Raw genomic sequence first — 24,932 nt, 5'->3', positions numbered from 1 at the left:
CGGTGTATACGGGCCTAATGTCATTAGCTCTGTCAGCACTGTTGCTGTTGTTAGCACTGTTAGCACCTTTAGCTGCTGTTTGCCACTTACTCAGCCACCTCCATGTTGAGAGCCATATGCAGACAATCCTGGCTCAGACTCTAAACCATAGATATGCTATGTAGGTCACATACAGCTCCTGCAGGACACATGTTTCAAAATGAGTTATGCTCTGTTTAAAAACACAGAGCAAAGTAATGAAGGTTAAATGTCACCCTATTTACTTTTGTATTTGTAACTTAATTTCTTTTCTGAACCCCAGTTTATGTGGTCACACACAAATTGAAGTAGTTTGTTTTCCATAGACATAAAGGTTTGGGAAAACAAGACCCTGGATGCACTTTGCACTGTGTCTGACTTAGGTTTCTCACACAAAGTTTAAAAAGAGTTTAAAACAGCTGAATAAATTACATAAACCTGAGATAAAAGGGGGAACTGGTTAATTAATAAAGGAGAAAAACACATGAATTTATCAGGGCAAACAGCTTACATAAGAGACAGCATCATTTCACGAGCAAACTGAACAAACTGCAGAAGGAAGAGATGAATCCCCATTGATTCTCTTTTATGTTGAGGCTCTCAAGCGTGGCATCCAGACACATCAGCTTAAACTACCATCTAAGGATGTAATGAGTGCAGCACAGAGAGCTGCTGGCCTTCACAAGGCCTCTCAGAGATTTCAGATAGCTGTGCCTGGATCGGGGCAGTGACCTCGCGAGCTGTTTAGGCAGAGCTCCTCAGTCTTTTTCTATTGCTCATGTTGAAGATATTAAACCATTTCTAAGACTGTGAACAAAACTCCTGCGCCACAAGGTCACCTTCTTACCATACACTTCAATGGACTTCATTTTGAGCAAGAAAAACAAGTTATTTTTTAACTTGTTACAGATAACATCTGTTTGTCTAGAGGACTTTTTTCCCTTCCAAGATATACAGGCTATTCCCAGTGTTTGATTACAGCAGACCTACAAGAAACTAATCATCATTGCTGTGTGTTTGAGTGTTAGATCTGACTCAACACTGTCATGTTTCAGTTCACAAGACTGGTTTGTCACAGTGCATTAGCACCCCTGAGTTTCTGACCTTTCTCCTTTTCATGAATGAGCTGGGAGGAAATTAGTGAACTACTGGACACTATGACTAAAGCAAGGAATGTATCTTTGTCAAAAAAGGCACATAAAAACAATACAAATTTACTAAACACAATTTCCATAACACCACAGTTTCACATACAGATGACAGGAGGATATTCCTACGTGCTTGTTGCAATGCTTTGTTGTAGGTGTCACCTTTGGAAATCTTGAGATCTTGACCAGAATGTAAAATCAGGTTCTGCAGGTTTGAGCGATGCTTGGCCACACAAGACATGTTTGATCAATGGGCATGCAGGCAGAAGACAGTAAGGTCAGTGTAATGACATGGGCTCATGCTAAAAACATGAGCATGTTGTATTTGTGGCGAAAATGTGTCCAGATAAAGACAAGTGCTCTGTCTGTGAATACTGCAAGTTATGAAGCTGATTTGTGTACTTGTGTTTGAAATTCTCTATAACCCAATGTTTAATGTGTGTTTAATGTGTGTTTTGAATCAACTTAACTTTACAACACTTCACAGAAACCTCTGCCGCCGACTAGTGTCTTGGAGGTGTAACTGCAGAGTGACAAAGACACCACCGCACAAGTATAAATGCTCGGCTTCGGCATAGGGTCTGCTGCACAACTATAAATCTTGTTTGTGGTCTAGGAGAGCCTGCACTCACCTCCTTTAACAGCTAAACAAACATACCTACCATTGTTTTATTGCCTTGTCATGTTAGGACGTCTGCAAATTTATGAGAATGGTATTGTAGTTTTATCAGTTTGAAGACTTCTAAAACAAGTCAGTCCTCAGTGGTGTCTAATTGTCAAACAGAAGTATTTACTTTGCAGTATAACACATTTCTTTGTCTGGGAATGACGTTTTTGACAACCAGAGCAATACATATTTATTCATGTGTAGCCTATGTACAATGTAATATATCAAATACGTCCTTATTTGGTGTGACAACAGCTCAGTTTAGGACTACATGTTACACTCCCTGGTGCACATACTTGAGAAAATGAGTGGGAGTGCCATGTGGGGGTCCAAGTGGGAGCCAAGGTGCTAGATAGATAGAAAAATAGGAAAGAGTAAAGGTAGATAGAAAAGTAAGGAGCCGCATAGAGAAGGCAGAACCAAAAAGACACGTCTGGGCTGTACACTCTACCTCACCCAACTCGCTCATTTTGATGAGGGAAGAGAGACGAAACCAACAGGAGAAAAACTTACCAAACTTAGGGTTTAACTGGTCGATTGTTGTTGGGGGTTTAGGGAGGGTAAGAGCTTCATAGTGGTCCTCAGGTGGGTATCCTCCTTCACTGGTGTTTTGATAATAGGCCCACAACACCCCCAGAGGGCTCATAGGCAACACCTGGCATCCCAAGTGTGCCCCCCTCTACTTTTACTCCCTCTTACCCTGCTGTTGTTAGTGGTATTTCTGGGCCCAAGTGGCATCTTTCCTCTTAATCCAGAGCCACTGGCTTGCCTGTTCGGCTGTGCCAAGGAGGGCTTTGATCGCCTGATGCTGGGCTTGGCCTCGAAATCCCATCTCCCATTTCCAGGCTGTCAGCAGGTCTTTCCCTAGTTGTCACTGGGTGAATACAGATGATTGGTTCAGTTAAGGACTTATGGCAGTAGCAGTGGGTAGTTATGACGGGCCCTTATGCACGCTGTCATGGTGTTACGAGTTATGACTGCTCACTCTGCTCAGCTTGACAGTCTTCGCAGATTTTGAGCCTAAACTAGGTACCGTGTACCATATGGTCATGACACATCATCAAATAGAGACTTGACATAAGACAACATCAACACACATATAACCCAGCAATCATAGGTGCATATTTGTCTGACAAAAATATCAAAGGAAATAAATCATTCATTTAGTTGAATAGTTATTTAGAGTTTTTATATTTTACATAGAAAAATCAATATAAAAGTAGCAGTCTGTAAGAAGATTATAATAATATAATCTTATATTATTATATTAATGTTATATTAGATTATAATAATATAATCTTCTTACAGACTGCTACTGACTATTTTACAAAAAAAAAAATAGATGGAGATGGGTTCTGATTTTTTTTAGGTCATACATGGCAAATTGCACTGTTTCTAAGTTAAAATAAGTTCCTCTTTCAACACAGGCATTTTTCAAAAGTGGTAATCTAAATCACTCTCAGTAGCCTGTCCCCTGGAAATTGCAGTACCCCTGTCTGGTTAGCCACTACCAAAACTGGCTTCAGTGCCTGATGCACTTCCTGGGGGTCTGACCCATGGCTGAGGTTAGCACAACAAGTAGACTAGAGTCAATAGTCACATTATGGTGAAAGCAAATGAAACACTGGAGCAGGAAGACATGCTAACAGCAATGGAGAGAGTCGTGTATACACATAAACAGCGTGTCAGCGTTTCTCTTCCATTGTAGGGTCTACGAAAAGAAACACATCCAACATAATGGACATTTGATGACATCACTCTAATGTGTCGATCACAGGGACAAGGAAAAACCAACCAGGGCTGAACTGCTTATCCCAGGTTTTGAGTAGCCTTTACACAAAAGCAGCACAGGACGAAGCAATTACTGAAGCCACTGGCATTTACAGGTGGAACTAATTGTAACTTTCCACCTTATGCACAAGTTTTCTGTTTTATTTTCAATTATTATTAAATGTTTTCTGTTTTACAGCCTCATGTTACCTGTTGCCTTTTGGGAAAGTGTTTGAATTGCTCCTTATTCTCACAGTGACAAAAGGTTAAACATAGTTCTTCAAGAAAGTTGTAGCACACTACAGTCAACTTTAATCAAGTTAAATGTAATTTCCCCAGTAACAAAACAGTGGCTTGTAAAAGTGTTGCTGTTAAGTGGATAGTAACTTTGGAAAACCACAAGCCACAGTGGCTGCTGAGCAAAAAAAAGCTAAGTCAAGCCCTGGTTACCTGCTTTGCCGTTTATAATTTTACAATAAGTCTACCAATTAGATTATTTTGGCCTTTAATACAAAGAGAGCGAACAGTAGTTTTGTCACCTCCATCACATGTGCAAGCTCAAACTGTGAGGGGTAAACCATTACTATATGAGAATCATTTCTTCAGCTGCACCACTCAAACAGGAGAGATTTGAGCCTGGATCCTCTGGTTAAAGAACTGCTTCCTGTTTACACTGTTGCACGTCTGCTCAAGGTTACAACACGAGGGTGGACACTTTCTGAGGGTTACAGTAAACTCTTATACAGTGGCTTTGTGTAGTGTTCAAGAGTTCACTGCAGGTAGCAAATCTGAGACTTTTTGTTGGAAAAAAATGACTGCAGTGATGTGGGACGGTGTTAGAAGTAATAAGAAGAGACAGAAAAAGTAAACACCCATTTGTTTCCATTTGTTGTGTTTGGGCCAAGTGAGTTACTGCACTACAGTGACCTCTAGAGGGAGTGTATGTTATAAAACATTAAAAGGAATAAAGGGTCAGTTCACTTAAATGACGATTAATAAACAAATTTGTGCTGTTTGATTTGGATTTTGTTTTAGAGTTTGTCAAACACAAACCATACCATCTCAACGTAAAGATTTGTTCATATTAATACACGATGTGCATAATGTACAGAGGTTACATTTGGGATAGGGCTCTCCTGTAGCATCATCATTCCCCACAGGCAAATATTAAATTCAGCCCAGACACTGAGTAGTGTTGGTTGTGCTTTCATTAATGACTTTTGGAGACTTGCAAATTTCTGTCATCATCTACTTGGCAGCAATTAGACTTTTTAAAAGGCGTTCAGGTTGGGATGCAAAAATGGGATGATTGTCAGCAGTCTATTGATTGTGGCCTGCAATAATAAAGGCACACTTAAAAAAATAAACACTTAGGGATTAAACTGTATTGACTGTTTGTTTGGCTTGATGTAAGATATTTTGGTTGCACTACTGTCCCTCCCTATGTTTTTCAGAATTAACAAAGCAAAAGAACTTTGCATGGATGTTTTTATTTAGTCATTTTTGGCTGCTAAGAGCATGTTCCCAGTTTTAACTTTCCTGTCTTTAAACATTAATATAGCGCTTGATAAAGAATATGTAAGACACTGGAAAGTTTAAGTTTAATAACATACCACTAGGGCAAGCGGCAACCCCCAAACTACCTCCTCTCTGCAGCAAAATAGGATCATCCACACACTGCAGCCTTACATTAACCACACCCCTTCTCATGTTGCAGCAAAACACTCGACATCGTTTTTTTTTCTGTTATTTTCCCAGAATACACCTGGAAAAGTACAGTGACGAAAGTACATACTGGTGGGAAGTTCGACACTATTATAAGAGCTGAAACTTTTGAACCAATTCAATGGAGTATGCCAGGAATGAGTCCTACAACTTGGAAAGTGGTTAGCATTGTACCATTTACGGTTCCCTCATCTCAGAGTCAATGGGTTTTGGTTAGATGCCTGAATTAAGGTCTGTGGTTAACACAAACTTAGGAGACTTTCATGTTCTGTTCTATGACATAAGATACATAAGTAAAATACTCCACTTGTGAACTTTAAGGCATCTATGTGTCTTAAAAAAGGCAATTGCTAACAAGTGGCTAAATGAGACTACGGAATGTCATCACGCGAAGGTGTGCACAACACAGTCTTGTTATGGTGGTGACTTTAGGTGGTGCAACTACAGTGTAATTTATTAATAGCCTAACATTAGCATTTTACTTCTTGAAATTGCATTTAGGCTTCAATAATCATGAAAATGGTGCTCACCTCTGAAGATTATCCTGCCGAACAAAACATGTAAGTATAAACAACTTTTGTTTGCCACAGAGGTATTTTCAGCAATAATCCAAAACCCAAAGGAAAAATCCCATAGGCTTTTTGACGAGGGAACAGTGCGACACTAACTTTCGCATCAGCCTTCAGAAAAAAATAAACTCATCCCAGGAGCATTCTATGATTTGTTAATTTACCGTATTGATTCTAGTAGGCTTATAGGTCATGTATGCAACACAAAAAACAATAATTAAAGAATAGCTGTATAAATGACAACATGGAACAATTTTTTTCCCATAGAGATTACATCTAATGCTCTGAAGTTCTTGATTTTGAAACACTGATAAATAGACCTTAATTTTACACTGAAAGCAGTGTTATGACATAATGTAATATTGTAATAATGTAGGCTTATTAAGGCAGTGAATAAAGCAGTCCTTTATGACAGCTAAATTCAAATGCACAAATGATAAGATTAGACACAGGCAGTCAGACAAAACAATTTAACTAAGTTACTATAGTTTGTATGTTTAGCCTAATGATAAACACAGTTTTAAAACTAGGCATAAGCATATGAATTCAGAATTAACAATACAGTATGAGCTTTAAAAATATATACAAGTATTAAGTGAGCCTAGCTTGCAACATGCTGGCTTTCAGTTGAATCGCATTTGAACGGATCGTTTACGATCCGCCCATCAACAGATGACAACAACAAAACAGACAGAGCTACTGAGAGGGTGCTAGCGTAGTTAGCTACCTGAGATAAACAACTGGTGGTTTTGTCCGTGTGCTACACCATCTCCGCTTGAGTTCGCCAAATTAGACGTTTCTTTTACAGCACCATGGTTAATCCGTGCAACCAGCTATGGTTGTCAGCTATTCTAGTGTAGTTTAGTCTAGCTAACGTTAGCTGAGTGGCTTGCTAAGCTAGCTCTATGTATGCCAAGCCAAAACGGGTTAGCTAGCTAGCCTGGTCGCTAGCTTGTTAGCTAACCAACTCGCCTGTGCGAGGTGGAGACCAAGAACGGGGAGATGCGAGCAAAGTGAGGTAAGGCCAGCGAAATCACTTATTAAATTAATTCAATGTGGAATCCCATCCTTATACAAATATACGTCTTAGCAGGGGATGTTGGCTATTTAGGCTAATCTTATTACATCTGTCAAATTCAGCGACGTTAGAAATCACTATCTTGCGCTGTCTTGACAGCTGTGTTAGCTAATAGCCAGTTAGCGCAGTCAGCGGGTTGTTATTGACTAGCTAGCTTGCTAGCAGCTGCTGGTGGCCCCTTGTTAAATTGGCACTGTAACCATGACTAACCGGAGTCCTCGAGGTTAATAGCAACGTTAACGGCCAGTGTTCTCAGTCCTTTAAACAGTAAACATTTGTACTCCGGTATCGTTAACCCTTAATGTTAAGAGGCCCGCAGAGGGACAGTTAATTACGGCAACGAGCTAACGTTAACTAACAGTCACATAGTCTGTGATAGCAGCTTAGCGGGTAAGGTGTTTCATGTTGTCATGCTAACAACAGTTAACAGTTAGTGGGTAGTTGGCGCTAGCTGTCCTTTGTTGTATGTTTAACTTGGTGTATTACCAATGTAGCCTTCTGGTTCACCGCTAAACGTCAGCTATGTTAACTGTTTACTTCTTCAGGCAGTTTTGAAAGTTTGCCTTTGTCTTACATCAGACCAGCATATTTAGTGACTTCTTACATAATATAAATATGACAGTGTCCAGTTACAAACGACATGGTGACTCAGCTTCCAAGCTAGTTATTCAGTAGACAAGATAAAGGGCCTTACACGTTTGGGTGAAAGGGGATGATATATTGCCCTTACTTAAAGATTATGTCATAAATCATGTACCGGCACAGGCTATGATAATAGTGTCCTTACACGTAATTATACATACATACAACAGGTAGTAATCAAGTGGCTTTATGGCATTGTAGTTTGAGTTAACGAAAGCATCACCTCAGCAGATCTTATTTAGTAATAGTAAGTTAAACTAAATTAAATGTAAAACTTGAGATTACTAGCCAAATCATGTTCATGTGTGTGTTATTTTTTCACAGGGTGGCCTTGAATGAATAAATGAGCAAGACAGGCAAATGCGAAGAACTCTGGGAGATTCAACATGAAGTTGTATGTGTTCCAGGTCAACAATGGCAGCACATTGACATTTGACACCGATCTTGCTGTCCAAACGTAAGAAGCAGGCATTTTACTGATAGTAGTCAGGAATAGTGGTCAGTACATCTTAGCTATTGTGACCTAAATATGTTCTTTCTTTGTCTCAGTGTACTGGAGCTTAAACATGCCATCCAAGCCAAATATAAGATTGCAATTCAACATCAAGTCCTTGTTGTCAATGGAGGGGAATGTATGGCTGCAGAGAGACGTGTCTGCAGCTACAGTGCTGGCACTGTAAGTTTCTACAATTTATTAGTGTGTTTTGTATTTGCCTTGTGGATATACAGGTTGCATTTGTGATGTACTGATTACCTATGTTTGACTGTTGCTCTTTAGGAAACCAACCCCATATTCCTGTTCAACAAAGAGATGATCTTGTGTGACCGGGATCCAACAATCCCTAAAACCACCTTCTCCATTGAGAGTGAGATTCAGGTTAAGGTGGAGGAGTCTCTACTGATGCCAGCTGTCTTTCACACTGTTGCCTCGCGAACACAACTTGCTCTGGTAGTTGTCTTTTTCTTTCTTAAGCTGCCTTTCACTGGGGCATCTCTGGCCCAAGAAAGTGTGTTGGGATGTTTGCTTGTCACTGTGAGCCTAACACATAAAATAGGTGTAAGTAATCCATTAACTATGAAATGACCCTAACTTGTGTTGTCTTTATTTTTTGTCTCTTCAGGAAATGTTTGAAGTTGCCAAGAAACTTTGCTCTTTCTGTGAACGATTGGTTCACGATGAACACCTTCAACACCAAGGCTGGGCTGCTATTATGGCTAATCTGGATGACTGCACTCTGTCTTATCAGAAGTTGCTTGTGAAATTTGACACTTCATACGCAAACTATCAACATGACCTGGAAGAAATTAAAGTCAAACTTTCAAAGTAAGTATTGGTGTCGATGACATAATAATACAAAGTACTGTATGCTTATATCTGCATGTTGCCTTCTCTGACACGGTAACTAATTATTTAATCAAAATATTAGCTCAGTTAAATAACTGAAATACCAGTAAATAAATCCGAGTTGTAATATATTCCTGCTAAAAGGAAATTAACCTGATGAACTTGATGTCTTGCTTTTGTTATGGTTGCAGGTTAGGGACATCAGTGTCTGTCATGGCGAGGATACCTCTGCTGGAATGTCTGACCAGACACAGTTATAGAGAGAGCATAGAGAAGTCCAGCTCCACCCCAGGGAAGGATTCAGATGAGACAGAAGAAGAGAAGTCCACTGACTCTGTTCTCTGCGCTACTGATGCACAGAAGCCCTCCAAGTCATCAGCATCCTTCTCTGCTCCGGGGACGGCCACATGTGAGTCAACTGGAGATCAGGAAACAAATGAAATGACTGACAGTGGTGGGCTGAGAGCTGCGCTATTAGATGATGATGATGATGCTCCAGAGCTCGCCAACCAGCCCTCCTTCAATGTCACACTGTTAGACTGGATCAACGTGCAAGACCGACCCAATGATGTGGAATCGGTTGTGAGGAAATGCTTCGACTCCATCAATAGGGTGAGTCACAGATGTATAAATAGACACGTCAAAACAGTGCTCTAAATATGTAGTCATGAATTGTAGTGGAAAATCTCACGAGCCTTGACTGAAATGTTGTTTCTTTCAGCTTGACCCTCGGATTATTCAGCCCTTCCTGGCAGATTGTCGTGATACAATTGCCAAGCTAGATAATCAAAACATGAAAGCCATCAAGGGGCTTGAGGACAGGTTGTACGCTCTAGACCAAATGATTGCAAGCTGTAAGAAGTTGGTGAATGAACAGAAAGAACTTGCTCAGGTACGTCAAGTAAAACACTATTAAGTTACTCTCTCTTTGATTTTTTTTTATGAATTGTGCTCACATGTTATCTCCTGCAGGGATTTTTGGCCAATCAGAAGCGGGCCGAAAACCTGAAGGATACATCTGTTCTGCCTGACTTGTGTCTGAGTCACACCAACCAGCTGATGATCATGCTGAACAACCACAGGAAGCTGCTAGACATCAAAAAGAAGTGCACCACTGCCAAACAAGAACTTGCAAACAACCTTCAAGTCCGACTCAAGTAAAACTGAAAACCACTTCTTCCCCATTGTGCTTGTTTAACAACCCACTGGTTTCTGTACATAGTGCTATAAGCTTATGTGACTGACTTAAGACTTCCTGGTTTTTAAAAATGCCAAATTAAAGATCATGTTTGTAACTTTAATTATTTTTCATTAGATGGTGCTGCTACGTGATGCTTCATGCAGACCAGGATGGGGAGAAGCTTCAGGCACTACTCAGACTTCTGACGGAGCTAATAGAAAGAGTGAGGGTGGTGGAGGCCCTTAGTACTGTGCCCCAGATGTACTGTTTGGCGGTTGTTGAAGTTGTCAGGAGAAAAATGTTCATGCGCCACTACAGAGAGGTCAGTGCAGAACGTCATTATTGGACAGTAATCATGCTTTTAGACAGTGTGTTTAGCGCTGAGCACATAATTTACATATTTAGCTCAAACTGCTCTCTGACTTTGCCACTGTTATGAAGAGAGAACAGGCCTATTATGTTGTTTGCTGATGCTTGATAATTAAGTTCATTCTAATCTTTTTTTCTCTTTGTTTATTTGTGTGTTTTGGAGGGAATACTTGCTTTTCAGCATTTTTACCATGTAATATCTAACATTCCTAACAACAGGCGCTTGAGCTGGCAAAATAAACGGACACTGTGGTCTTGTATCTTTTTGAAATGGAACTGGTCTTTATGCCCGTTAATGTGGGGCATCCTATTTAGCAGGCTCATGGAGGACTAGGAGTATACAGCTGTGCTGTTTGGAAGTTGCGCTATTGGTGGCCGCTCCCATAGCATTAGCATAAGGCTAAAGACTAAGGCTTTAGTAGCTCTGTAAATCTTTGCTGAGGGCACCTGCATATATATTACGCTTCAACTGATAATGACTGCTGTCCTACCTCTTTGTATTGCTGTGTCTAAATACACAGTAAGAGTGAGAAATAGTTGGAAGCCAACAATGGAAGTGATTTTGCTCATATTTGATTTTTGATTTTTACAGGAAGCCACTTCTGTTGCGCTTCTTTGCTTTCACTTTCTATTTTTCCTAAACAGTGTCTTAAGCAGTTTCCTGATCTCCTTCTTTGACATTGTCAGGCACACAAATATTACTTTGTTGTTGTAATATCTTTACTATCAATCTTTTCAGTGGGCCTACGCACTTGTGAAGGATGGGAAACGACTCTATGAGGCTGAGAAGTTCAAAAGGGAATCCTTTGGGAAACTCTTTAGTAAGTGTCTTTTGAAAACTCAGCTGACGACATTTGGGTTGTCACTGCGGAGCTCAATGTGCTTTTGATATAACACATAGATTCCAAACGAGATCGGAGTTTTGATGTATTCACTTATTTCCTTTCAGGGAAGTCTTTCCTCAGAAATCGTTTGTTTAGAGGACTTGATTCATGGCCTCCAACATCATTTTGTGTAAGTTACAACTGAAGAGCATTTTGACCAAGCTGTTTTTGTGTATATTGTTTCCTCTGTATTTTAAGAGGTCTTTTTTCTGCTCTGCTTATTATTGTTTACAGACACGAAAGCCCAGAAGGTTTGACGACGAACTTCCAGACATCTCACTTGATGACCTGCAGTACTTGAAATCTTGTTGTCCTGTAGAGGTGCAGCCTTTCCTTATGTAAGTCACTGTCCTCAGTTATTAAAATGGCTTTAGATATAACCTTATCAGTATTCGTAACACTGCCAGAACTAGCCCAAGATGTGGCCAGTGAAAACATACATGTGGAAGTTTGTGTCCATTTCTGAATCAAATTAATCAAATCAAGTCCATTTATGGTAACTGATGTGTTTTCTGTAGAAAAATAACCAAACATGCTTTGTCAATGAACACAACAAACAACTTGAAAGACTCCTGATCTTGTTTTCAAATGTCTCACAAGTTTACATATACATCTAATGGTTATTTTCATTATCAATTAATCTGCTAATTATATTCTTGATTAATCATTTTGTCAAAAAAATGTTTGAAAATAGTAAATATACCATGTGTTCCTAGAGCCCAGATTTACAACTTCAAATGGCATGTTTTATCCAACTCATGGTCCAAAAATCTAAAGCAATTCAGTTTATTATCTTGTATGATTAAAAAAAGCATAAAATTCTCCCATTTAAGCGGCATGAAACGAGCAAATTATATTTCAGTGACCAAAATAGTTGCCATTTTATTTTCTTTTAATTGACCAATTGATCTATCAACTAATCTTTGCAGCTCTACACAAGTAATCCAACAGCACTGAGTATGTTTGATAAGGAAGGGCTGGGGCGCACAGATGTGCAGGAGACCATACATTAAACACGAGATGTTCAGGCTGTTGATTTTAAAGCTCTAAATTACTGCATTTATTTATACATTTTTATTGATTGTTTTGAAGCCTGATCCTGTGGTGTGGAAACTGGCCTGAGTCCCAACCATTATAGCACTAACGAAGACTTTCTGCCCGAGGCTGTCAGCACTGAAAGATCTCTTAGAAATCTTCTGGTAGTCTCGATTCTGTCCTCAATGTGATTTCTAATATTTTTTTCTGCAGGGTTCCCACAATGTGTGACTTCGAGCCCTTACATCGCCACGTAGACACGCTTCACCAGCTGGTCCAAGCTGCACAGAGTGTGGATGAGATGTCCCAAACTATTACTGACCTGCTAAGTGAACAAAGGGTAATGACAGGTTCATTATGAACCATTATTTGTGTTATTTTATCTCAACTTGGCGTAAGCCTGGAGGGGATCATGTGTTTAGTTGGGGGTAAGCTTGCATGTGTGTATGTGTCTGTCTGCAGCTAATCTCACACTTTACTGGACCAATCAGCCTAATATTTTGTGTGTACAATAGTGACTGTATGCTCAGGGATCACTTGTGGTTTTGGTTATTTACTGTTTTATACAGTCATTGACTGCCGACTCCTCGCCTCTCTTAACCGGCTCGTAGGAGTCACAAGTCATCAGCATTACTTAGCAAAAGTAAAGAGCAAAAGGCATTTCTGGAAATGGTCTCGGCTGAGAACAATAAGTAAGCTGTCTGTTGCAGGCTATATTTTGGCCTTCATTATCGCTCATAATCTGACATCCAAATAAAAGTTTGGTTTTATTTTGAACTGGAGCATCTGCAGATTCACTCAATTTCCAATATGTTCTGATCCACTGAATATTACATAAAGAAAAAATGATATTGTTATCTTTGCTGACATCTTGACTGTAAGGGAGCTGGGTGGGACAATTCTACAGGGTGCAGCTGGGCAGCGTACAATATCAAGAATGGCTGCGATCAGCTCTGCTGGCTGGTGGAGATCTAGTTTTTCTAGTTAGTAAGCGGAAATTTAGATTTAGTCTAGAATTAGTCAAGATAAGGGTGTAATAAATATTTCATTCTCTCCCTCTCCTTTCATTTGTTCTGTCTTTGCAGGTATCCTGTAGTCAGAGATCAACCTTGTTGACCCCACAGTCCGGAAGCATACCTGAGACTACAACACCGAGGTCCTCCAAAACCCCTCCCTCTCTCAGCCTTCAGGGACCGAGCTGCCAGCCACTACATGTTCCCGTCCCAGCTCCTCTAGAGGACTTATCCCCAGACAGCATAGATGCGCAAACATTTGACTTTGAAACCATTGGCCACCCGAACATGGATCCAGTCCTACAGCAGGGCTCGCTTGACTTGGATTCTCTAGCGGAGAGCCCTGAATCTGACTTCATGTCTGCTGTCAATGAGTTTGTGATTGAAGAGAACTTGACCTCTCCAAACCCCATCAGTGACCCTATCAGCCCTGAAATGATGGTGGAGTCGCTGTACTCTTCAGTCATTAACGCTATTGACAACAAGCGTATGCAGGATACCACAATACTAGAGAGGGAGAACTCGAGGATCACTGTCCTCAAACAAGTTATTGATAAGTACCGGTCTGCTGCAGAGGAGTCTCATTCCAATTTCAGAAGTGTAAAGGATGACCTCTATCACTTGAGAGGCCTGGTATTAAAAGAACAACATGACTTTGGCTTTGTTTTGAGGAATATGACCACAGAGGTGCGCAACATTGTGGACAACATCTGCCAGACCCACGAACTGGAACTGAAGGAGCAGCATCAAAGTGAGCTTCTCTCCCTTCGGCAAGAGCTTGAGAAGCAGGTTCAGACACTAACAGAGGAAAACCAAGTAAACCAGAATATCGTCAAAGATGTCCAGCATGCGATGCTCGAGCTGGAAGGCCTTATGGAGCGCAAGGAGAAAGAACTGACTCAGCTTGAGAATGAGAAAGAGCGATGGACTGAAACAGAGAGTAACCAGACGGATAGAATCAAAAACCTGGAGCAGATGATCAGTGATCAAACTGAAGAGATCAAGACGCTCTCGGCTTCTAGAGACTCTCTGACCAGCCAGCTTGAGAATCTGCACTTTGAGATTGAACGTAGCCAGCAGAAGATCCGGCAGGAGCTGGAGGTTGTTGAGCAGTCCCACCTAAAGGAGATGGAGGAGAAACTGAAGCAGGAACACAAGGCAAAACTGGAGACCCTTACCAAGGATCACCAGGAGGCTCTGGAACATCTGGCTGCTGAAAAAAGTGCAAAGTTATGTGAGGCAGCTGATCAACATGCCACTGCACTTAAAGAGAAGGACAACCAAATTAAGGACATGGAGGCTCGTGTTACTGAGCTCGCTGAACTCCGGTGCAAAGTAGAGGTGGAGCTAGCCCTCAAAGAGTCAGAGACAGAAGAGATCAGGCTCCTATTTGAGGAGGCCAAGATGCAGCAGGCTGAGGCTGTTAAATCCCAGGTAGAGGCTGCAACCAAAGTCCTTGGCGATGAGCTGGCAGATATCAAAAAACAGCTTCATGTAAAAAATGAGGAGTATGAAGTTGACCTAGCAGAGCTGAGGACTCTCATGAGGATTGAGAAGGATCACTGCATCTCAGAGCTGGTGGACAGACACGAGGAGGAGACTATTTTGTTACGCAATGAGCTCTCCTCATTGCAGCGGCAAGCCCAGGATGCTGAGAGGAACCATGCTGAGCAGCAGCAGAAACTCAAGCAGGAATTTGACCAGCAGTCGTCGGCTCTAAGCGAAGAAAAAGAAACACAGTTCAGGAGTTTCCAGGAACTGGAGCAAGAGTTGAGGACTGTTATCAGCAATTTGCAGGCAGAAAATGACCTGCTCTCCAAAAAACTAGAGCAGGACAGACAAGCAGTCGAGAAAGATTTAGAAAAAGAAGAGGCCTCTAAGGTTGCATCACCAGATGCCTTTAAAGAGTTAGAGCAGCAGAAGGAGGACATGGAGAAGAGACTCTTAGACAAAATTAGACAACTTGAGAAAGAGCTTCAGGAGAGACAGTCCTCAGGAAGGTAAATGTTAGATCACAATGACACAGGACATATATAAATATAGCTTTGGTTTGTTCTTTTTAAGATAAGATGACTGTAGTAAATTTAATCTGCTTACATTTAAAATGACACTGAAACAACATCTGGGGTCAGATCAATAATCTAGTTAACTGTTAATTGAGAATGAACTGTTGAAGGGACCTATTAAGCTCATTTCTAGGTTCATACTTGTGTTTTGGGTTTCTACTAGAACATGTTTACATCCTTTAAAGTTCAAAAAACACTTTTTTTCACTATTTTTCTCAGACTTTTCATGCTGTAAGACCTGTACTCACCCTGTGTCTGAAACACCTAGCACCTGTCTCTTTAAGCCTCCCTCCCGAAAAAGCCCAGTCCGCTCTGATTGATCAGCGTTTCTGTGTCTCTGCACCATTGTTGCAGTTGCAAAATGACTGTAACAGAGTATAGCGTTACTTTCTACCATGAAAGAACTCACCAATATAAGCTTCTAAACACAGCTAGACATGTTCCAGCAGGAATCTGATCAGAAATTGGGGATAAATTAACACCATTTGGAAGTTTCCCTGAGTTTAGTATGTAGCTACATATAGCAGCGTAGGCTAGATCATAGAGCCTGGAGCCGATGACCATATAAAGACATCACCAGATGACGTCAGAAAAAACTGAAGTAGAAAAAACATTGGAAACAATATTCAGAACGATCTGAAGCCTGAGGTTTTTACATACTTTTACTTTTGTTATTGGAAACTTTGGCCACATTTAATATGAACATCCAACACTGTAACGGAAAATAAGGAAAAAAGCATAATAGGTCCCCTTTAGTATTCTTTGTCTCTGTGTGCTTGTATGTCCTCGTAATTCCTTCTAAGAATTAAAGAGTATTGTGTGCCTTTCAGCAATGAGGGGTTGTCGCTGCAAGCTGAGGGGCGTGCAGATGCCGGAACACCTCTGTCTCTGGACTCGGCACTACAGGAGCGGCTGCAGCAGGAGAGGGCCTCCCTGCAGTCCCAGATGGACCTCCTGGAGAAGAGGAAGAATGAGGAGATGCAGAACCTCAAGACATCACTAATCGCAGAGCAGCAGGTTTGTATTTTTGGGCTGTAAATTGCCGGGGAAGTGCTTTGTCTCACGATGTTAAAGTGTAGTGGTTACTAATCCTTTCTCTTATTTCACTGCAAAACAGTTTAGAGTAGATATTTGCCATAGCTGATGATATATTGTTCCTAATAATCGTAGACTGCTTTAAACTTAATCAGCACTGAATTTCCAGCTGCATTGCACACAGGAGATGCAGCTAGTGACTGTTCACATTTTAGTTGTGAGTGCACTGCAAAATACCTGAAGATCCACAAAGCTCTGCAACAGATAGAGGTGGACATTGAGCTAATATGGTATCAATCCTGTTCATATCAATGAAGATGGACTAAATATTCAAAACACCTTTAGGTTTAATGCAATACAATCCAACAGCACCGTAAAGTCTCTAAAATGACTTAAGTTCATGAAGGTAGGCTGTGTCGCAGGGCTGGTGAAAAGGGTGTACCTAATAACAGGCAACTGAGTGTAACTAAGGTTAACTACATAACAGCACTTACTTTGTAAAATCTTTAACTTTTAAAAGTTACTGACACTTTCACTCTTGGCCACCTGTATAAAAACAATTTGATATGCATTGTATATTTTGTTGAGTTATGTACTTAGATTATCACAAACCTTTCCAACAACTTTAAATCCATAAAAATCTGTAATTTTATTCAAGGTAATGTGTTTCATTTGGTCGTCTGTCAAAGGCGTGATGTCCCTGTAACCCTCTCTAGTTGCTTTAACTTCTGAAGAAACAAGTTGAACACCATATGATAAGTTTGAGAGTCAGCATTAGCTACCGTTAGCTTGACTGTTTGATTAGAATGAAATGCCACAACATGAATAAATTCAGTTCAATTCAATTTTATGTATAAAGCCCAATATCATGAATCACAATTTGCCTCAGAGGGCTTTTCAGCATATGAGATCCCTCTGTCGTTGGATCCCTACAGCAGATAAGGAAAAACTCCCCAAAAAACCCCTTTAACAGGGAAAAAAACAGTAGAAACCTCAGGAAGAGCAACTGAGGAGGGATCCCTCTTCCAGGACAGACAGACGTGCAATAGATGTCGTGTGTGCAGGACAAATCAACATAATAAATTTACAGTAATCCATAGAACATAATGATACATAAAGAGAGGGTGAATGTGAGTAAGTGTAAAGTAAAAAAAAAAAACGGTAACACTTTACTTGAAGGTATCTACATAAGGGTGACATGACACTGTCATGAACTTGTCATAAACATTATGTACATGTCATAAACGTTTATGACTGCTGTCATTAAGTGTCATTTTTTGTAATGACAAGTTGACATTGTTTGGGTTGTCTTGATTATGACAACTTGACATTAATCAAAGTGACATTACCAGAAGTTGTCTTTGTCATGACAAGTTGACATTAACATAAAGACATCTTCTGGTAATGTCATCCTGGTTAATGTCATGTTGTCATAATAAGGACATCCCAAACAAATTTAATGTCAACTTGTCATGACAAAGACAACTTCTGGTAATGTCACTTTGATTAATGTCAAGTTGTCATAATCAAGACAACCCAAACAATGTCAACTTGTCATTACAAAAACCGATTGACACGTAATGATAGCAGTCATAAACATTTATGACATGTACATAATGTTCATGACAGGTTCATGACCGTGTCATGTCATAGTTATGACAGTGTCATGTCACTCTTATGTAGATACCTTCAAGTAAAGTGTTACCAAAAACGAATACATTTCCACATCAGTAAACATGATTTCTGCCAGTCATGTCACATAGATTTTCATCGGCAGCAGTGGTTGTTTATCTCACACTACTTCACAACGTCATCAAAGTCCATCTTTTGTTATTTTTTTGATTGATAAAACGATAGAAAGAAGGTGTTTAAGCCCTACACATCAACAGATCAATCTTCATCACTTGTTTGGCACTGATCTCGATCCGTCTGATCTCTTTACACCTAAAGATCCTCAAGAGGCAGCAGAAAGTTCTTAAGTTTTAACAAATTGCTTAGTAATGCTATTCATTAAGTTTTTTTTGTCAGTCATTGATTACAAATATTTCTCTGAATCTCTGTTATGGAGATATTGGACCTCCCTCTGTTACACCACCCTTCATAGTTTAAGCTGATAAGACTTTTGTTTTGCAAAAAAAAATATTACATAATTAATCTGTACTTACTGTAATTTGAAATAACATTTGAGCCCACATAATTATGTTTCATGTTGTTTTTTTTATTTGCCAGGTACAATAAATGGCGAAAAGATCAGACATGGAACAATACAAAAAATCAAATGGATTAATAAAAATCCAAAAAACAATTGTAACTCCCACGGCTGCAGGCTGATCTGCATTATTATTATTATTCAAACTTAGCAAATCATTTGTGCTTTGGTGTAAATTCTCTGTTGTGACCAAAATGGCTGTTAACCTTGTTCAAACTCTTCTCTCATCTCTTCTGTAGACTAATTTCAACACTGTTCTAACCCGAGAGAAGCTGAAGAAGGAGCAGATCATCAATGAGCTCACAGAGAAGCTGCGGAAAGTTACTCAACAGCAGGAGAAGGACAAAGGTTGGTGCTGCATATACTGATGAGGGTTATCAATTTATGTCTAATGAAAGAAGTCATTGCTGCAAACTGTCTTTAAAACATGCTGCTCATGTTATGTTAATGTTAAAGCTAATCATTGGACTCTACTTCTTACTGCCATATTTCAAGAAAGAAAATTCTTTAGGGTTTTATGTGAAAATAAGCATGTTCTGCCTGTCAGTGGCCCTTATTTATATGAACTTACTGCAGCTCTGATAGAGACACTTTCTGAGGACCGAGCCAGTGTCATGCAGGAGAAGAAGCACTTGGAAGAAGAGCTTAACCGCCTGCGCAGCACCGCACTGGTTTCCTCTGCCTTCTTCACTCCTAACCCCTCAGCTCAGGAGATCACAGAAGCTGGAGCAGCAGCGAGAGCTCTGCCTGTTGCTGGGGCTTTTTCCTCTGAGCCCATGGCTGACACCGACAGACTGGCCTCTGTGGCAGCCATTCGAGAAGACGAACAGGTTGATTCAGCAGTGGAAGCCAGCATGGTGACCGTCCAGTAAGCATCTCCTCGCAAATAAACATTGTTTTGTTGATACTTTCAGATATATTGTAGTGATTGTGATATAGTTTACTGTTACATGTTTGCACACAAGAAACCAGGTCACTGGGAAGAAATCAGGTTAGGGCAACGCCTTTATCTGTTTTAAGGCCTGTGCTGACACGCACTTGTCCCGTCTCCACACCTAATTAACCAAGATTGGCACATTATAAGTAAACTAAATTATATATAAGAGACCTGTTTAGTAGTGTAGTGTGTGACGCTAAAACCAAAAAAAGGATTTTCTTTTTAGGTCAGAGCATTTCTACAGTTCACAGAGAGGACAGTCTGTTTATAGAGAAGCACACAGGTTTTCCTTACTATGTGTGTGTGTGTCTGAATTTTATAGATAGCTCACTGTTCAGCTGTAGAAATTGAGTTATTTAGATTTAAGTTTTGGTTTATGTTAGTGTTCTAGCGTTCCCATTCGCGTTCTAGACAGTGCAGCTGTCTCAAAGACAACCAAATTGCTCTGCAACTACCAGTTTCCACAGTTACTTTAGTTGTTCCACCATCCGTCATTTCAGCACGTGGGGATTGTAGTTACAAAGATCTTACATTGACACTCTTTGGTAACTGGGGATAGCTACAGGGGAAAGCGCTATCCTCTTCCTGTTTGGGTTGCACTTGCTTTGTGCTGTAAATCAAGCTTTCACTTTCCTGGGAGATTGCCCTTGCGTTCCAATACCCATACTACCATAGTAAATAGTATGCCAGAAAAAGATTTAGTTCTCCCAATACACAGTATGTCAAATGCAGTATGCCAGAACTACGGGATGTTCTACTGCATCCAGTCACATTTTGCAGTACGCAAGCCAGCATGCTTCTCTGGCCATTCTGACCCACAATCCTCTGCGCAGCAGAAGATACATGGCATCGACCACAGATAGATTATAGCTCAGCTGACAGAGGCCGCGATGGCGGATGACGGCGCATTCAAGTGATGACCAGTGGAATAGATTGTAATAATAAGAAGAGGAGTTGTTTAAGTGAACAAAATAATCACAAAGATAACCAACAGCAAAACGACATCACTATGACAGAGGAATGCAAGTAAAGTTTATCTTTAATGAATAGAACATGTTAGAATCTATAATGTATGCAGATATCCCTGAAAGTTAAAACTACTGGCGAATTCGATGAATGGCGTTAACGTTAAGATCTTGTGCATTCCAGATCGTAAGCTTTTTCTTTCTGCTTCGAATTTCACACTTCGGACTGCAACAGATACATGAGTAAGAGGGTCAAAGTGCAGCGTTATGACGAAGTAGTATGTCCCGTTTGTACACACATTCCACACAACAGTATGTACTTTGTCAGGGCAGCTGCAGTACATACTGACGGTAAAATTAAAATGTATGTAACTAGGAACACAGGGTGTACATGGTGACAGACAGAACTGCATAGTGAAAGTGAGTCTTACAGGGACAGGTTTAAACGCTGATGGTGTCATTAATTTAAAGCTGCTATTTTGTGCAATTAACATTTACTTTATAATGATAACTTGAAACACACTTTTTTGTTTTCACCTAAAATATTTTGATGCAAATACACACCATTTTTGATCTCTCCACTGCTCTCACTGCAAAACTTTTAAGTTTCTTGTGTTCGTCATGTACATGCACATCTCTGTAGAAAACTGTCACATCTGTCAATCTTTATACCTAGTCAAGATATCAGGTCTTCAGCAGAAATGTAGCTCTGCTGAACCAGGTTTCTTTTCCTCCTTACATGACAGAGGATATTGTGTTGTTTACATGATGTTAAAGAGATTTGATAACTGCAGAAAGCTGACAGTCATCAGGTAGCCATAATGACTGATAACTTACTGTATGTGTACAATCAAAGGTGAATGCCACTGAATTACAGCAATCAGTCTTCAGTGCAGGGGAGTTCTCTTGTAATAATATGCTGCCATTATCTAATGTGTCATTTTGCTTGATCTACCAACAGTTAAAACAAATTTGAAAATTGTACTATAGGCGTACTTCGTTCTTTCAGAGGTTAAGAATATGTTGGGTTTTTTTTGCATCCCAACACTTTTGCTTTTACAAGAAACTAATACATATCATTGTGTCACTTTAACGTGCCCAGCTATTATCTGGAACTGTAATAATTGGAATATGAGCTTATTTAGATTGCTGTACTTTAAGAAAAATGTGATATAGTATTCTTTGCACATTTGTTATTTGCAGTATACCATTAACAAACTTACAGCAGACCTAACAGTGGCTGCGTTTATACACAGTATCAGTTATGACGACATGATACTGGTTGCCAGTCGCTGACAGAAAGCTGCCTTTACATTTTTGAAGAAGGAATTAACAGACCATTGTTTAAATTATCCAAAAAATGGATGGAGAGAAAGGACATTTGACAGTGGAAGGAAGGCAGGCTAGGATCAGACAGTGTAAGTTTTCCATTTATAACTAATTAAGATTGAGAACTATTAAGCTGTTTCAACAGTATAACATTTCTACATAATGGCATGTCTTGAAGGTCATTAATCAATAATCTGATGTTCTCTCTTGTAGTGACAACATCTTGATGTCAGAGGAGAAACAGCGGATACTCCTGCTTGAGAGGGTAAATACACAAACGCTATCTATCACATTGAATTTGAGAGCATAAGACGCTGTGTTTCTGGATGTCTGTCCTCTTTTTAATCGATGTGATGTATGTTTCAGACTTTACACATGAAGGAAGAAGAAAACAAGCGCCTCAGTCAAAGACTGGTCAGTTATTATCTCTGTGGGCTATGTAGCACCTGCTCCACTAGGTGGCAGTAGCATCAAAGAGTAAAATCCTGACCCAGGAGGCCAAAGAGCTCAGAGAAGAGAAATGAATTTTCAGGAACAGTGTCATTAGAATGTGCAGAGGGATGAATTTTAGTGAAATGCGCAAAACAAAAACATGTATACAAATATACATATTAAAAAAGTACTTTTGTGTTTTAATATTTTATTCTAATCAGCCCTGACTTTACATAATTCACAAAGGATAGAGTATAATGTCAGGGTAAAAGTGCTCATACTAATTACTACACCTATTTCTAGCAGATGCCCAAAATGTTAGAAGTCTGTAGCCAGTGTTGTTAACCATTCAGTGTAACACGTGTAACGTTGCCCTAATCCCTCTCTTTGTAGATGTCTCAAAGCATGTCGTCTGTGTCGTCACGGCATTCAGACAAAATCGCCATCAGAGAGTAAGTGAATAAAAAACAAAGCGTTGTACTGTTGTGATTTTTGTGTTTTAGCTGTTTTTGTTTTTATCTAAAACTCTGACCATCATTACATGCGGTGTAATTATACACATTATTGTATAATTACTTAATGTGTTGTCTTTTGTGATTATCATTTTGCGGAAGTCGGTGTCATCATCCCTTTGTGTCTTTGTGTGTCTCTTTTTCAGTTTCCAGGTAGGCGATTTGGTTCTAATCATCCTGGATGAAAGGCATGACAACTACGTGCTGTTCACAGTTGGTCCCACCCTCTACTTCCTCCACTCAGAGTCTCTCACTGCACTGGACCTCAAACCAGGTCAGCTATTGCCCAAATGTTTTGTGACCATGATGAGAACTGTAATTAAATAAATACGTAACAGTGGTAATTGGTTATTAGATTTCATAAATCAGGCATGAGTGGATCTATAACAAAGATACTTTATGTACAGGTGTTCTCAAAAAACTGGTTTATGGTTTATTTTGACTGCAGCTTTCATTTTGGGTTTTATGTTACGCACAAGCATTCATGTGTGGTGAACTGAGTGTTGGGTGAGTTTTTGTTTTTAATGAGTCGAATTGTTTTTATTGTTCAGCATCAGGGACCTCAAGACGGCCGTGGGTACTTGGAAAGGTGATGGAGAAGGAATATTGCCAAGCAAAAAAGGTACAGCATTTGCCAAAAGTTTTAATCTGTTTTTTGTTTTTTTGTGCCTTTAATTAATATTCAAGAACCAGTGTACAGTGGACATAAATTAAATATGGTGCTGTGATTATTATTTTTTAGTTAAAATTTCCACACTGGGTTTAGATGTATTTATTTGTGATGTGTTAAACTGATCCATGTCAGTGATGCTGTAATGTTCATGTATGCACAGTGTGAACCTTCTGTCTGTCTAACGAAGCTTTATTTTCTTGTCTCTTTTCTTCCTCCAGGCCCAGAACAGGTTCAAGGTTCCTTTAGGAACCAAGTTCTACAGAGTGAAAGCTGTTCCATGGAACAGAAAAGTATAATAGCCAAGTAATGAGCTAAAATGTATATTTATATTGCTTAATTTTTGAACAGAAACTTCACATCATAATTCATAACTTGAAAATTGAAAGACCTTAAAAACAGAGAGAATTAAGATAGTCATCATGCTATTTTCAGTTTGAGTTCAATATCCCACCTGCTACCACATTTTTTTGTTTTCTTTTAAACCCAGATTTGTTATTGTGGACCAAATGCTATTAACTTTATTAGGGCATCGCCCTATACACTGTGGCATTATGCCATTTGACCTGTGTGTAAAATTGAACAAAATTTGGATGTTAAATATTAGTTCTCATTATCAGCATTTGTCCTTTTGTGGAAAATACTGTGTCATTATCAACATAATTAAATAAAAAATATACATTTATTATAAATGTTTATGGAGGAATGTTCATGGCATGCATATTGATATATTTTCTTTGATTTACTTATCCAGATAAATGTTGTAGTTGGAAATGTAGTTAATGCTGTTTGTTACTCACAAAGCAGTGTGGCCCTCTGTCAATACTGAAATGTACATTATGGCTGACTGATGGAAACAGTCGTCTTTGCAATCCTTGAAATGCACTTTCAAAAACAATGCTTTTGTTGATTTGAAAAGGGAAGTTAATTGAGCTGTCAGAACTAAGTAAATATATCAGCACAAACTTCTCACTATCATAGAATATTGATATGTAGAAAGGAATACTTTGTGACTGTGTTTCATTATCGGACGACATTGTACATTATCCATCAGATCACACATGTAACAATAAATGACTGTATTGTAAAAGATAGAGTTTTGAAACAATAAAGGATTGATCCCAAACATATTCTGCTGTTTTTATCATGCCCAGTTATTGTTGTCTGTATTTTGGAATTATGTGTGATGCTAAGAAATGTACATGATGCTTCCGAGCTCACCGTTACAATCATTAGGGGGTGAAAAGTTTTCCTGGTTCACGGATAAAAACTAATTTACTACACCAGCAGATATTTGGTATTTTTCACCAAGACACTCTCGTCTGCTGAGATTT

At 39.5% G+C, this 24,932-nt stretch overlaps 1 protein-coding gene across 1 annotated transcript; it reads left to right on the top strand.

The window, feature by feature from the left end:
- The first annotated feature begins 6,572 nt into the window (after positions 1–6,572).
- Positions 6,573–24,728, top strand: rb1cc1 (RB1-inducible coiled-coil 1). The gene is made up of 23 exons (XM_049598917.1): positions 6,573–6,915; positions 7,942–8,074; positions 8,167–8,293; positions 8,396–8,566; positions 8,739–8,941; positions 9,154–9,574; positions 9,684–9,854; positions 9,935–10,119; positions 10,278–10,464; positions 11,251–11,332; positions 11,461–11,525; positions 11,630–11,733; positions 12,644–12,770; positions 13,516–15,443; positions 16,340–16,526; positions 18,993–19,101; positions 19,330–19,621; positions 22,198–22,249; positions 22,351–22,398; positions 22,810–22,868; positions 23,075–23,202; positions 23,480–23,550; positions 23,820–24,728. Exons 2-23 carry the CDS (start codon positions 8,004–8,006, stop codon positions 23,895–23,897), a joined length of 4,866 nt encoding a protein of 1,621 aa, XP_049454874.1. The 5' UTR covers positions 6,573–6,915; positions 7,942–8,003; the 3' UTR covers positions 23,898–24,728.
- The last annotated feature ends 204 nt before the right edge of the window (positions 24,729–24,932 follow it).

This window comes from Epinephelus fuscoguttatus, linkage group LG15, assembly GCF_011397635.1.
Source record: "Epinephelus fuscoguttatus linkage group LG15, E.fuscoguttatus.final_Chr_v1".
Classification (NCBI taxonomy): domain Eukaryota; kingdom Metazoa; phylum Chordata; class Actinopteri; order Perciformes; family Serranidae; genus Epinephelus; species Epinephelus fuscoguttatus.
The sequence above is the reverse complement of the archived record's forward strand: the minus strand, read 5'-3'. Positions and strand labels throughout refer to the sequence as shown.

What these genes read in the sequence shown, in the direction of transcription:
- rb1cc1 (XM_049598917.1), top strand. Translation starts at nt 8,004, where the DNA reads ATGAAGTTGTATGTGTTCCAGGTCAACAATGGCAGCACATTGACATTT. An exon ending in ATCCTTTGGGAAACTCTTTA is followed by an intron (nt 11,333 to 11,460) that starts GTAAGTGTCTTT and finishes ATTTCCTTTCAG; the next exon opens with GGAAGTCTTTCCTCAGAAAT. An exon ending in GGATACTCCTGCTTGAGAGG is followed by an intron (nt 22,250 to 22,350) that starts GTAAATACACAA and finishes TGTATGTTTCAG; the next exon opens with ACTTTACACATGAAGGAAGA.